Consider the following 14,693-nt stretch of genomic DNA (forward strand, 5'->3'; position numbering starts at 1 on the left):
ATCTGCCAATTATATTCCTTGTTTGCTGATCTAATCCTTTAAAGAGTTTTTTCTCTTGTCTTGCTAACACTGTAGCTTCTTTACCTTCATGTACTGGTGCACTTTCAGTCATGCTCTCTATTCTAACTTAGGAAACAGACTGAGGATGGTTGCTCGCTGTTGTAATTCTGCACTATTTTAGCATTAGAGTCTGTTGATGCCATTAAGAACGTCTGAAGGTCTGTTATGGTAGCTCTGTAAAGGGTAATCAAGTTCAATAAGAACCATAATCGCCTTTACCTCTAGGAATGTACAATCTCAGCATGCACTCATTCTTAGAAATTACCTGATGAACGTGGAGCATCTTTCATTTTTTTAAATCCGATTCTTTAAGATATCTACGAGGCCGGTCCACTAGTCCAAAACTGTATGATAAATGCAGGAGCTCCAAACTGGTTTATTTAAAATCATTTTTATACTGAATGCTCGCAAAGGTCACAGCGGTTTCGAATCATAAAAACAAAGGCACACATACATAATTAAGCGTCTCTCTCTAGACACATATACATGACAATTGGAAAAACATAATAAATGGCAACAAGAGTGCAATGTGTTCAAAAATGTGTTCTTTCCCAGCCATTTAAAGCTACTAGCTCATCTAGTTCGAAGTCCCTGTATCCCAGTTATTTACTTGCCTCTCCTATAATGTTTCAATGTAACGCTGTCTTGCGATGTTATTTGTTCAATTTTACATGCGATGTTAATTGTTCTATGTAACACTCACAGGCAGTGTTATGTTCATTGTAAACCGGTGTGATTTGTATTCTATACAGGAATGTCGGTATATAAAAATTAAAAACAAATCTAGTAACATTCTGGCCGAAGCTAATTTCTCACTTTTTTCCCAGCCTTTTAATAGCTTGTATTTTATTTTGTGCTGTTAAGGCACTCTTCCCTCTACAATGGTATGATTTCCTGATCTTTTCTCTCATTACTTTATGCTGAATTTTTTCCACCTTCCTCTGCTCCTAGATATTTCTATGCACCTTCTTGCTCCACTTCCTTTAGATTGCAAGTCTTCAGTCAGGGAGATGAGTTCAGTTCCTTTAAGGAAATTTGCCTTAAGCCCATTTGTCTAAGCCAAATGTCACCCCGATGTCTTCCGAGAAACTCTTTCACCACCCAAAGGTGTTCCGCAGCACAAGAACCGTAGAGTTTCAACTCATCAACAAACACCAAAAGGCGAATTTTAAAAGCCCTTACATGCGCCAAAGCCCAGGGGATGCACGCAGAAGTCGGGCCGGAGGATTTTAAAAAGTACGCCCGTTATCTCCCTGTCCGCGCACAAAAGTTTTTGCTGAAGAGAGGTGGGCGTGGTCTGGGCGGGGCATGGGCATTCCCGCATTTATGAATTAAACCAGCGCATAAGTATTTACGCGCACAAGCACGTGCCGGGGACCCTACTGTGTAACTTTATTTCTGCTATGGATGCCGTGTAAATCATAAAACAAAAAAAACTAGGCTAGTCAGCAGGGTTTTAAGGGTTGGGACTAACAGGGTAAAACGGAGGCTATTTAACTAGGGGGGTTAGGAAGTCCTATCCTTTACCTGGGAGAACTGGGAACCAACTGGGGAAACTAGTAATTGCGCGTCTACTAAAATCCCCCCACTTACTCAGAGGCTGCATACGCGCGCACGTTCCGCACGTACAGCCCATTTTATACCATGCGTGCCTGTTATAAAATGGCCGCATCCTTTGCCACGAGCCAGCATATGTGCATACATGTGCACCTGCGTGGCTGTTTAAAGGTTTTCCTTACTAAGGGAGATATCTGTGATAGGGGAATGGATGTTCCAGGATTAAGGCTCATCCCATAACCCAAGGAGTTAATGAGCGCAATCTGGGGGTTTAATGCAAATCAAAACACAAGCAGTGACCCAGAATCTCCCTGAAATATTCCTCGCCGGACCTTAATATTGTGAACTTTATGTATTCTGTCAGGGTTCACTTTGCATATTTCAAAGCAATACCAAGAGCGTGGGATACTATCAAAGGCTTTCTTATAGTCAATCCCTGCTACACTAAGGTTCTGGCCATTTATACAGCTGGTCATAATGGCTTTATGCAGTATCAGATGGGTTTTAGGTTCCATATGCTCCCCTCCTGTTCTGTTGCCAAAATGTCATTAGAATCAATATGATGATACAGTCTATCTACAATGATTGCAGTGAACAGCTGTAGGTAAGATTGTAGGTAAGCAGATTATTGGTCAATAGTTTTGGGGGACATTATTGTGCTCTCCCTTTGGCAGCAGGTGGGTTCTTCCTGTTATTAGCCATTGTGAAGTGAATTCTGGCTTTCTGAGCAGTTAGAGAAGTGGAGAGAGGTCAAATATTTTGAGCCAAAATTTGGGCACTGCATCAGGACCAGGCAACTTCCGATTTGGGACTCGTTATAACCTGGCTTCCATCTCAATCCATGTAACTTCAGGCTGTTCTATACTCCCCTGTGTGCTGGGCAACCCTTCTGCTTCTCTGTTATGCTCCACAAGATCTTCATGCAAATTTCTCCAAAACCGTTCCATTTCTTCTTTTGTTGCTGTTTCTTTAAGGGCACTAATGTTCTTCCCCAATTCCTTTGGATTCTCTCTAAATGTTATATTTTGGTGCCTCTCCTTTCCGTTTTCTTCCTATCTTTGCAGCTTTTGTGCTTCTGCTGTTATTTTCAGTTTAATATTGAAGCATATGAATTTCAGATCTTCTTCAGTTGATGCAGCGTATCTTAGCTTTATGTTTTGGATTTTCTCATCGCAATCATTTGAGGTATGCATCTGCCAGCCACACCTCTGCATGCAATGATTTAATTTTCTCTTCTATATGTTTTCTCCAAGGAGGAATTGTTATCTTTCTCCCGTTCTTCTGGCCTTGTGTCCTTGCTGGAAAGATTCTCTCAGTAATAATTTTTGCTGCACAATACTGTGTCTGATTTATGTCTGTGATAGCAATGGATTATGGCCTTGTTCATATCATTTATCATGCTTTTAACTCTGGGTGTCAAATTTACTTTCAGTAGTCTTTCTCTCTTCAAGATCCCAACATACTTATCCCTCTCCGCGTAAATCAGCTTTATTGCCAATTCTTCAGACTTCTGATTCCTTTCTTCATTTTGCTTTCTGACCTAATTTACCCTACTCCCCTTCTCCAGCAATGCACCTTTAATCTTTTATCTTTATCCTGGTGGTCTTTGGCTTTTCTGGCAGCTTTACTATGGCGTTGTTCAGTTGCTCAGACAACTCTCCCCTGGGGTTTCCTTTCTGCATTTCTTTCTTTTCAGCATCATCCTTCAGCTGTTTTAAGATGTCATCATTGAAGAATTTATGTTCTATGATCTGTCCAATTAAAGATCTTAAATTTTTATCAGTTGCCTTTTGCAACTTTTCCTTAGATATTATTGCCCTTTCTTCCATTTTTTGGCGGGCTCTCTTTGTGTACCCCAGAGGTTTAAAAATGGAGTTTCTGGCATAAAAATAGCAGTACATCATCTCCTTTTTATCTTCAGGGGTCCACCTAATAGTAGATAATCCTCTTAATTTTTTCATTAGCTTCTGTGGTTTGTCACCTGCTGCAGTGGGTTCTGTGTGGATTCTCTGGTGGTTTGTGAGAGAGATCTTGTGACTGAATCCTTTACCGCACTCAGTACATGTAAATGGAGTCACACCGGTGTGGATTCTCTGGTGACTTGTGAGATGGGACTTCAGATTGAAACCTCTGCCACACTCATTACATATAAATGATTTCATGCCTTTGTGAATTATTTGGTGACTTCTAAGAGAGGTTTTATAACTGAAGCCTTTACCACACTCAGCACAGACAAAGGGTTTCAATCCTGTATGGATTATCTGGTGATTTGTGAGAGACGTCTTATGACTGAAGCTTTTACCACATTCAGTACATGTAAATAATTTCATTCCTGTGTGGATTATCTGGTGACAAGCAAGGTTGGATTTCTGATTGAAGCCTTTACCACACTCAGTACATTTAAACAGTTTTACTCCTGTGTGGATTGTCTGGTGACTTACGAGTTGGGTTTTCTGATAGAAACGTATACCACACTCACAACATGTAAATTTTTTCACTCCTGTGTGGATTATTTGGTGGCTCATAAGGGAACTCTTTTGACTGAAACCTTTACCACATTGCATACATGTAAATGGTTTCACTCCTGTGTGGCTTCTCTTGTGCCTTGTACAGCTAGTCAACTGAGAGAAGGCTTTACCACATTCATTACATATAAATGGTTTCTCTCCAGTGTGGATTCTTAGGTGGCTTGTGAGACCAGATTTCTGACTGAAGCATTTGCCACACTCAGTACATGTAAATGGTTTCACACCTGTGTGACTTCTCTGGTGGATTGTGAGGTTGATTGGCCTTGTGAATCCCTTACCACACTCACCACATGTAAATTGTTTCTCTCTTGTGTGATTTCTTTGGCTGATTATGAGGTTGCCTTTCTGAATGAAATCTTTAGCTCCCTCAATATATGTAAATGAATTTACTACTGTATGAATTCTCTTGTGTATTCTGAGCTTTGTTTTCTTGCAGAAATATTTTTCACACTCAGTCCATGTCAACTGTCTATCTCTTTCCTGGAATTTCTGGTTTTGTGAGAGGTCAGCTTTCCTACTGAAGCATTTTTCAGATTTAGTACAAAACAATGGTCTCTCACAAGTTTGGGATGCTTTGTTTTTTATGAAGGTTTTCCTCTGACAGAAGCTTTTATTAAATTCATTACTCGAAACTAATCTTTCACTTGGGTAGAATTTTGGGTGTTTTGTGAACTTTCCTTTCTGAATGGTGTTTTTTTTTATTTTCGGTTGCTGCCTTATTTCTCTTTTCCAATTTAAACCTTTCCTGCACTCCAAGCATTTAAAAGGTGCCTGTCTTTGGCATGCTTTCTGCAGTCCCTGTAGTTCTCGTTGAGTGAAGGTTTTCCCACAGTCTGGACATGTAGACGGTCTCTCTTCAGTGTGAAATCTCTGCTCTGATTTGAGAGTTACAGAATCCCTGAGGAATATCACACACACATCACATGCACATCTTTCTTCTGTCAGCAGGTTTCTCTGCTCTTCCTCTATATGTGTGACATTACTTATACTTTTTTCATATAGAGCCGAGTCTCCTGTTGCATTTTTTTGCTTTTCTTCTGACAGGTATTGATTCCTGTAATTTTTTCCCCACTCAGAACACGAATGAGTATTCTCACAATCTCTTCCCGATAACATCGTCTTCTCTTCCAGACTTTCACTAAGCTCCCAGTGATATGTATCTGTATTACTGTTTCTGGGATCATCTTTTTCTAGATAAAAAAAAGTAAATATTAGGCACTAATATAGCAGAAGGAAAGTCTAACAAGTTCAGTAAACAATAAATATGTTTTTGTTTCTTCTTCTGTTTCCGCTATTTTCCTGAAGCAGTCACAGTGCAAAATGTTTGCAGTCATTCTGTCATCATTTTTTATGCAGGTAAAGAGCAATTTAGGAACTGAAATTGTCTCTGCCCTGACTCAAGGAGGCTCCTGGTGTTGTCCAAGGAGCAGACTTTTAGCAGTTTTGAAAGGAGGCATTTCTGGTGTCCTGTTTAGATTGGGTATTTTCAAATTTTGCACATTTTTTTTTGGGGGGGGGGGGGGGGGGGGGGGAGGGAAAGTTTCCCATTAAGGTCTCCGTGATTTCACTTTTAACACTGCGCAAAGTCTTTGGGTAAAACTCGCCTGCAACTCTTGGCCCAGTGCAGACTCTTTGGAGAGTCACGTTGGAAGAGGGCGCATGGGGCCCACAAGAGGAAACCCAGCACAGTGAGGGGGAGGAGGGGGAGGGGAGAGACCAATGATAGAATTCCATGGCCTGAAGACCATTATTGTAGTGGCAATTCTAAGGAAATGCCACCCAAGCATAAAGTATTACACTGAAAACATCAACCAAATCTTTCATTGCATAAATACATCCTCAACACTGAACATTTTAAAGGGTACCTTAAAAATCAAGCCAACGTGGCCATGTTTCAGCTAGAGGCCTGCTTCAAGGGATGGCTTACTTCCAAAACTGTTTACGTAATACATTTGATATACAGTATATATATATACACACACACATACACACGTAGATTTAGATACACACACAAGTCAATGTAAGAAAATGTAGTACGTCTTCTTGCTGGATAACTTCTCTTTAGCCCACTAGACAGGAAGGATATTGTTGTAAATGCCCATTGAGCGAGGAGGAGCTCCAGGCTTCAGTAGGTGATAGATGCCCGCAGGAGAACGCTGCCACTGGTTCTCTGGTTAGTGCCTAGGGATAGCATGGGCAGCACTTAAAACATGCCATGGAAATTCTGGGAGGAACTTCGGAAGTTATCATCACAGCAAGATAACGGAAGCCGTATAACCGGGGCTTCTCATTCTAGGGACTCACAAGCTGTAAACTTAGGTTTTTATTTTCCAGGCACTTAGGTGTTTTTGCAGGGTACTAAAATTAGGTGCACATCGTCCCCTTTCACTTATCAATGCAGACTGCAAGATTTATGCAGAAATTCTAGCATTAACACTAAATAATACATTGGGTTCCTTGGATGTAGATCACAATGGATTGTTTGACAAATAGAATATCATCAGATAATGCTAGAATGGTTGGCAATGCTGTCTGTGGCCAGTAGTCAAGCGATCCCTTTGATGGCATTGGCAATAGATGCTGAGAAAGCATTTGATCAGCCAGAACGGCACTATCTGTTTCAGACTTGGAATTGGTTTGGCTTTGGCCCTTCGTGGATTAAGGTGATGAAAAAACGTTATATACACCATTACCCCAAAGGCAAAGTTGTGCGTTAACGATATAAATACATTAGGAAAAACTGTTTACAATGTGAAAACACCAATAATGGTGACCATACACAGGGTCCCTATCGAGCTTTTCCAATACTCTGATTCTAGCCTTTACAAATGAACCTTCCACCTTGTCAGAACCAAAAAAACCCACGAAACATGCCTAATAAAATTATGCTGTAAATCCATCTTGTCTCATGAATTGCCTCCATTATATGCAAATATATCTTATGCATATTCATTGTGGATGTCCTGAAAACCAGACCCGTTTGTGGCTCTCCAGGATCAGAATTGCCTCTCCCCCCCCCCCATCTAGATCATTCCTCGCGCTTTGCTAGATTTCCCCCACACATTTTTACACCTTCATCCATAAACAGACAAACCTTTCCCGATAGCCTTTCTGCAATATCCCTCATGAAAATGCTGAAAAGAGCCAGTCCAAGGACTGATTTCTGCAGCTCACACCACTGGTAATGCCCCTTTCCTCAGAGGGAGCTCCATTTATTTAATTTTATTTTTGTAATTGAAGTTTTTTTTTTTTTTTAATTAAACGCAGTCAAATGAACATAACAGCAAAGGGAGCTCCATTTATCACCACTTTTTGTCACCTCTCACTCAATCAGTTTCTAACCCAGTCAGTCACTTTACGGCCCATATCAAGGGTATTCAGTTTAGTTAGAAGTCATCTAAGGCCTTACTGAAATCCAAGTACACTACATTTAGTGCTCTCCCTTGATCCAACTCTCTGGTCTCCCTGTCAAAGAAACTGATCAGATTCGTCTGATATTTCGTCTGGTTAAATCATGTTGCCTTGGATCTTCTAATCCACTGGATTCCAAAAACTGCACTATCCTCTGTTCCAGCAGCGATTACATTAAATTTACTTATCACAAAGGTTCCCAGCTTCCTCCTTACTTCCCCTTTAGTGGAGAGGAAGCACATCCGCCCATCCCCAGACCTCTGAAACTACTCCCGATTCTAAAGAAGCTTTGGAAAGGTCGGTCAGCAGAGCTGCCAAAACGTCTCCAAGTTCCTTTAATACCCTTGGATGTAGCCTGTCCGGCCCCATCGCTTTGTCTACTTTTAGTTTAGCTAGATCCAGACGAACGTAGTGTTCTGTAAACTGTTGGGTGCTTACCTCACTTCCAATACTATTTGGGGCGGATTTTCAGAGCCCTGCTCGCCTAAATCCGCCCAAAACCGGGCGGATTTAGGCGAGCAGGGCCCTGCGCGCCGGTAGGCCTATTTTACATAGGCCTACCGGCGCGCGCAGAGCCCCGGGACTCGCGTAAGTCCCGGGGTTTTCGGAGGGGGCGTGTCGGGGAGCGTGTCGGGGGGGCGGGCCCGAACCGCGCGGCGTTTTCGGGGCGTGTCTGGAGCGGGCCCGGGGGCGTGGCCGCGCCCTCCGGACCCGCCCCTAGGTCGCGTCCCGGCGCGCAGGAGGCCCGCTGACGCACGGGGATTTACGCCTCCCGGAGGGAGGCGTAAATCCCCCAACAAAGGTAAGGTGGGGGCTTAGACAGGGCCGGGTGGGTGGGTTAGGTAGGGGAAGGGAGGGGAAGGTGAGGGGAGGGCAAAAGGAAGTTCCCTCCGAGGCCGCTCCGATTTCGGAGCGGCCTCGGAGGGAACGGGGGTAGGCTGCGCGGCTCGGCGCACGCCGGCTATACAAAATCGATAGCCTTGCGCGCGCCGATCCAGGATTTTAGCAGATACGCGCGGCTCCGCGCGTATCTGCTAAAATCCAGCGTACTTTTGTTTGCGCCTGGAGCGCAAACAAAAGTAGGCCTATTCGCGGAGTATGAAAATCCACCCCTTTGTGTCCATTGTCTGAGGTCCTACTCATTGTCCTTCCTCAGACAACACCAAACAGAAATATTTGTTAAGAAATTTTGCTTTTTCCTCATCAGCTTTTACATATCCCTCCCCTTCACCCCTGAGTCTCACACTGCCACTTTTGCACTTTCTCCTATCACTAACGTATCTTAAAATATATCACTCCCCCCCCTTTTTTTTTTTTTTTTACTGTGTTTTCAGTTTTTCTTCCTTTTCAGTTTTTACATTCCTCACTTCTTTCCCAGCTTCTCCTGATATTGTCGCCTGTCTTCCTCTTTCTACGATCTCATATAAGTTTATGAATGCTGCCCTTTTCAGCTACCTCTTTAGAAAAACGTAATGGCCTCTTTTTTTTTTTTCTCCTTTTATTTTCGCCACTGCTCTTCTTCTTCCATAGATGTTCCCACCCAGGTCCTTGAGGGACCTTCCCATTTTAACAGACATCTAGGTTTCCTGACGTCTAGGACATCTCCTGCACTCTAGTACTGAGCCACGCTGTCCGCTGATCACCCACTGTGAGCGGCAGTAACGTGCCCGAAGGCACTGACCGCAGCCACTGAGCCCCTGAAAATTTGTCAGAAGGGTCATCTGCTGTAAACAGTGGCAGTGCTGCTGGAGGTAATTATCTTCCTCCCCCTCCCTTCTCTTATGTACCTCTCCCTCCCGGCAGGGGTACTTCATGCAGTGTCCACCTCCTCTTCCATTGGTTTCATTGAGCGACTCTGGCCAGTACCACAAGAACATGGGACCCCAGTTTTTCAACTTCAGAATGAAGCCGGAGGAGGTGGCAGGGGGAGCAGGAAAGTGCTCCTCATCTCAGCAGTTTTACCCCGGTCCCTCTCATTACTGCACTCACCTGAGCAGCTGCTTCTCCCAGTTTCTTTTTCCTCTGATCCCGGCTCGTCCCTGCCGTATGGCTCTTCCCCTCGTTCAATGCGGGAGATAATATCAGGGGTGGCAGTCGGGGAGCCTGTACCTGGGGTGAGAGCACTGCATTAGCTTTCTCATAATAACTCCAAGAGTGAGTCCTCCAAATTCAAGACTTAGAAACATTTCCAGCAAAAAGAATTTCACCAGTTTCAGTGAACAAAAACTATTCAAACAGTTTTGAGGCCCTGAATGTTTATAAACCCGTTTAACTCATCCTTTTAAGTTGTGCGCCCACTATCAACAGCGCAATACATTATCAGCCTCATTTGAATATGTGCAAGCCTCACTAACCCTGATACAGCATGCAAGGTGGACTTGGGGACATCTACTGTGTCTTCCTGGCATAAGTACCTCGGAACCTATCGACCTTAGGGGATCCTGCCAGGTGCTTGTGACCTGGATTGGCCACTGTTGGAAACAGGATACTGGGCTTGATGGACCTTTGGTCCGACCCTAGTATGGCAAGTCTTAAGTCTCCTTCACGATATCCAGAACATCTGGAATAGGGTGGAAAAAAAAAAACAACACACTGAGCACGCTCAGACCGACGTCAGCTCAGAGGCAGGGCAGGAAGCCAAAAATGTTTTCCCCACCTCCCTCTCCATATGAAACACCTTTTAATCCCTCACCTGCCCCAGTGCCAGAGGAATCAATGATAAAAGGAAAATTAAAAGAACGTGAGGCGTTCTGATTTTATGGCTCACACACATCTGAACGCCTCTCTTGTGGTGGCCGTCTCCTCTCAAACTCTTTCCACAGATCAGCATCTCTGCAACTCTCTCACACATGCCCCAGTCACCATCAACTCTTCCCCCCCCCCCCCCCCCCATTGTGACATTGTCCCTGGCTCTCTCTCTCTTTCACCCCATAACTACCTCTGTATTTCTTTCACCCACTACCTCCCCCTTCCCTAGGTCTCTTGCACTCTTCCTCTACCACCAGCCGCTTGCTCTCTTACACGCCATTTTCCTCCCCCTCCCCCGGCTCTCTTGCAATAGTTTGTCCCCTTCCGAGCTCTCTCAACTCCGCCCCCCCACAACACTTTCACACACACCCCCTTCCCCACATTTCTCATGAATTCTTTCTACCCCTCCAAACCAATTCTCCTCTCTCCCCACGTCTGTTCCCTCCCACCCACTGTGGAACAGATGATGGTGTGGGCCATTGGAAAGGAAAACATGACAGAGGGCCAAGTTTCCACTGCTGACTAGAGGGAGAGGACTTGCCATGCCTTAAACCACAGAAGTCACCCCTTCCTCATCTCCCTCTGGTATTTACCCCAATCTTCTATCTCCCTCAGTATTCACTCGTTCTCCACTTTGCTGCTCTCAGCCCTCTTTCATTGCCTTTTCCATTTCCTCAGCTAAACTCCATCTACCTTTCCGTGTGCCAGCGGCAGTACCTCGAGCACATGGATGCTATCTCCTGCCTACTCCCTCCGATTGGTTCTCCTGAGCAAAAGAAAGCCAATAAGCTGCCAAGAGAAATTTTTTTTTTATTGTGTTTTGATGATGTAAACCACCCAGAACACAGGTCTGGTATTTGGGTGGGTTGGAATTTGCTGTAAATAAATAAATACATACATTTTAAGTGTTCTTATATTCCATAACCTCCATACAGTAGTCCAACGTGGATTGCAGTCAGGTAGGAGACAAGCAACAGGCACTCTGCCTGCTGATCCCTATCAGTTAGAGGCAGAGGGGATTCTCGCTGTCCTGCACCGCCCCCAGTGGTTGCTGCCCTGTGCTGATGCACTGTTTGCACACTTGTTCCCTTTGGACCTGCCCATGATGTACAGCCTCTTTGGCTTGCTGCATCCTAAACTGTGCTATCTTTTTCACTGAAACTTTGCTGCACTTCAACTTCCTCCTCCTCTATTTATATCCAGTATTTAACTCCTTCTGCTTATACGTTCAGCCTAACTGGAACAGGGGTTTGATCCAGTACTACAAGACTTAATCCAAAACGTCTTTTTTTATTTTTTTATAACAACTCATTCCCTACCTTTAGGTTCCATCACAGCAACAGTCTCAGCCAAGTATTGTATTGAAATTCAACTAACAAGGAAAAGACATATCTATAACCCAACTGCCATTACCATAGAGGGGTGAGTTCTTATAAAGAGGCTGGGGGTGTTATGGGAATAGAAGGGATAGGGTTATGTGAAACAGTGACTGTGATTAGGGAAGTTTGGGGGTGGGTTGAAAGAAAAGGAGGGAAAAATGGAAGGATTGAGGGAAGAAAAGAAAGGAAATTGAGGATGGGAGAAGAGAAGGAGGGAAGATCAGGATGGGAGATGATGGAAGGAGAAGAGAAACGGGAGGTAAGATTTCAGGATCTTGAGGGTATCCCTCTCCTGGTTTCAGTCTTGCTCCCCCCTTTTATCTCTACCAACCTCTCTCTAACCCTCGTCCTATCCCACCTTTCTATCCCGATACTTTCTCATTTTCCCCTCTCCATCCCGTCCTTGATCTGTCCCCATCCCAGGTGCCCATGCACACAAACCCATCTCCACTCTCCCCAACTTCTCTTTCACACGTACCCCCACCCCTCAATCACACTCCCATTCTTTCTTTCACAACACCCCCCCCTCCCCCAGGCTATCATAACCCTGATCCACACAAATTCCCTCTTTAGCGAGACAGGAGTTTTAACTATTAGTGTTAATATTTGTCTGCCTTGTATTTGTCTCTCAGGTCAGCCTAACAGGACAGTCCAGAGACAGAGTGGCTGGAAGAGTGCCATGAGTTAAATCTAACTGAGAGAGTCACCTTATGTAACTCTGTAGACAAGTTCATTTAATGTATTAGAGGTACTGTGAAATCCCTTTTCTTTTGCCCGCCTATTACATGCAGTTATATGTTCACTATGTATTTTTGTTAATAATTGTTTCACTTTAATAGCACTGTGTTTGAGACTGATCAGTGACCCAGGAAATATGTTACTGGACAAGCCTAGGATTTTTAGTAAGGGGGTCTGTGAAGGGATAGCTTGTGGGCAGGTAGTTCCACAGAGACAAGTGGGAACCCAGTTGGTGGGTAGCAAATTGCAAGGACAAGAGCATGTGTGTAGCTGCTTGTTGGGACCCCCAAGTGATTAGGGGTAGCACAGAGGCATTACATAGCATGCCCCACCTTCCCTGATCTATCTTTCTCACTATTTCTGAACCTAACTCTCTCTCCCAGATATCACCTCTGTCTCACCTCTCCACATTGATACCTGACATTTCCCACTCATTAAACTCCCAAAAGAACAAAATCAAATATTCAGACACAAAGCAAGGTTGAAAAACCACTTGTACATTATTTAATAGTCAAAATAATTCTAATGTATGCAAATGTGCAGCATAATTGCCATTGAATTTCAGAACAATTTCCATATAATTTTCTGTTGATGCAGATTCTACTCCAATCTGACTCAGGAAACTGGCGGCTATGAGTATAACTACTTCCCCCAGTTTCTTACTGCAGCTTGCATGAAAAATTGCAAACGTCTATGGCAAACTTGAAAAATTATTTTTAACATTTGCAGTAGTTTTCATAAATGAATATTATGAATATTCATTTATTTTCCAACATTTCTTATGTACTATATAAATTATTTTGTTTATTTTTTAGGGTTGTTTGAGTGAAAAAAAGGGGCCTCATTGATAGGTGCAGGGAAGTTAGGAAGGGGAATCTGTATGAGGTTGGGGAACTCAAGGATGGTGGATAAGGAGAAAGGGAAGGAGAATTTTGGATGAGGGCATGAAGGGAAATGATCAGAAATGGGGGAAAAGAGAGAAGAAGTGGATCAGAAATGGGGGAGGGGGAGAAAGATCTGGAAATGGAATGGGGAAGCATTCATGATTTGAAAAAGAGGATACAGAATGAATCAGGGGAAGAAAGGGAGAAGAAGGATTTTCAAGGACCATGGATTTTGGAGAGATATTATCTAGGACCAGGAGATTGGAGAGGGAGATCCCATCTCATATTTCCCCTTTTCAGCTGGCAAAAATACCTTCACACACCCCAAGAGTTAATCAACTGTCCCCTCTCTCACACACTCCAAACTCACCAACCCTTTAACCCCTTACTTTTCCATCCCCTGGTGATCACACCCTCCTTCCCGGCCATTTTCCACTCTCAGCACTTCCCATTCACATGCATGTCTCTTGCTTTACCACTCCCCCTCCATGTCCCTGATGTAAACTGATCACTGCAGCTCTCAATTTCTCACTTTTTTTTTTTTTAACCAGATCACATTAGGAAATCCTTACACCCATGATAGTCCCTTCTGGTAATAAAAATGTTAAATTATCCCTTACCCAGCGAGATCAGGGTCTCATAATTCTCCTTCACCACATCTTTATAAAGCTCCTTCTGCTGTTCTTCTAAATCCTCCCACTCTTCCTTGGAAAAATAAACAACGATGTCTTCAAAGGTTACTGGGACCTGAAACACAAACCCTTACCAACTCAGCACCTTTCGCATCCCAGTACTGGGGCTCAACAGGGCAGGGGGAGAATTTTCTGGGTGTATATAATTCAAAGTCAGATAACACACAGTCTAAGAGCATGATTATATCGACTGGAAACCAGTTATGCACAGGACCTGGAACTCCTAATCTCTCTCCTTTCACCCAGGAGGATCCCAAAGTGCCTCTTCTGCACCCTAGGTCTGCTTGGTCTATTAAAGTCAGGGCTGACTCTGCAGTGTCTCAGGTTAGAAAGCTGCAGCAGGGTTTGTATAGCGAGGGCAGGAAGTTGGGGGCAATCTCCTACCTGAGAAGAAGAAGCTCCTGCAGGCATTCTCCTCTCTGCTTTTCTTACTTTCCGAATTAGAAATGAACTAGAAGCTCTTTCTCTGGCTGAGGAAGTGCTGAGTGTTTGCTTCTTACGGTGCAGAAGCTGAGATCTGGGGCTGGAGTTTTCTGCAAAGTAAAGGATAAAAGAAGAAAAGACTCTTTCCATTCAGTCTGCCTCCAGCACAGGACAGCTCCTTTTCCTGTTGGGCGCAGACTGATGACATCACACAACGTAGGGCGGAGCTTTGTACAGAGTGCTGACGTTTCTTATCTATGAAAGCTGCAGCCT

The 14,693-nt window shown here is 43.9% G+C and overlaps 2 protein-coding genes across 3 annotated transcripts in view; one reads left to right on the forward strand and one right to left on the reverse strand.

Annotated features, from left to right (window-relative positions):
• LOC115085899 (zinc finger protein 271-like) overlaps positions 1-14,693 on the forward strand; it is a 195,015-nt gene that overhangs the window by 48,988 nt on the left and 131,334 nt on the right. The gene's annotated exons all lie outside the window — the stretch shown is intronic.
• Positions 440-14,599, reverse strand: LOC115085903 (oocyte zinc finger protein XlCOF6-like). Of its 2 annotated transcripts, XM_029592438.1 has the most exons (4): positions 14,382-14,599; positions 13,926-14,052; positions 9,546-9,665; positions 440-5,335 (listed from the first exon to the last, which is right to left on the reverse strand). In XM_029592438.1, the coding sequence occupies exons 1-4, from the start codon at positions 14,568-14,570 to the stop codon at positions 3,195-3,197; spliced, it is 2,577 nt and encodes an 858-aa protein (XP_029448298.1). In that variant the 5' UTR covers positions 14,571-14,599; the 3' UTR covers positions 440-3,194. The 2 variants fall into 2 exon arrangements, with proteins under 2 accessions (XP_029448298.1, XP_029448299.1); XM_029592439.1 differs by lacking the exon at positions 13,926-14,052.

Source organism: Rhinatrema bivittatum, chromosome 2 (genome assembly GCF_901001135.1).
Source record: "Rhinatrema bivittatum chromosome 2, aRhiBiv1.1, whole genome shotgun sequence".
Classification (NCBI taxonomy): Eukaryota; Metazoa; Chordata; class Amphibia; order Gymnophiona; family Rhinatrematidae; genus Rhinatrema; species Rhinatrema bivittatum.

Excerpts from the sequence above, each read along its gene's own strand:
- LOC115085903 (XM_029592438.1), bottom strand. The coding sequence starts at position 14,570 with ATGGAAAGAGTCTTTTCTTCTTTTATCCTTTACTTTGCAGAAAACTCC. Across the intron at positions 14,053-14,381 it reads CAGGAGCTTCTTCTTCTCAG|GTCCCAGTAACCTTTGAAGA; the intron begins GTAGGAGATTGC and ends TTTGTGTTTCAG. Across the intron at positions 9,666-13,925 it reads TGAGACCCTGATCTCGCTGG|GTACAGGCTCCCCGACTGCC; the intron begins GTAAGGGATAAT and ends CTCTCACCCCAG.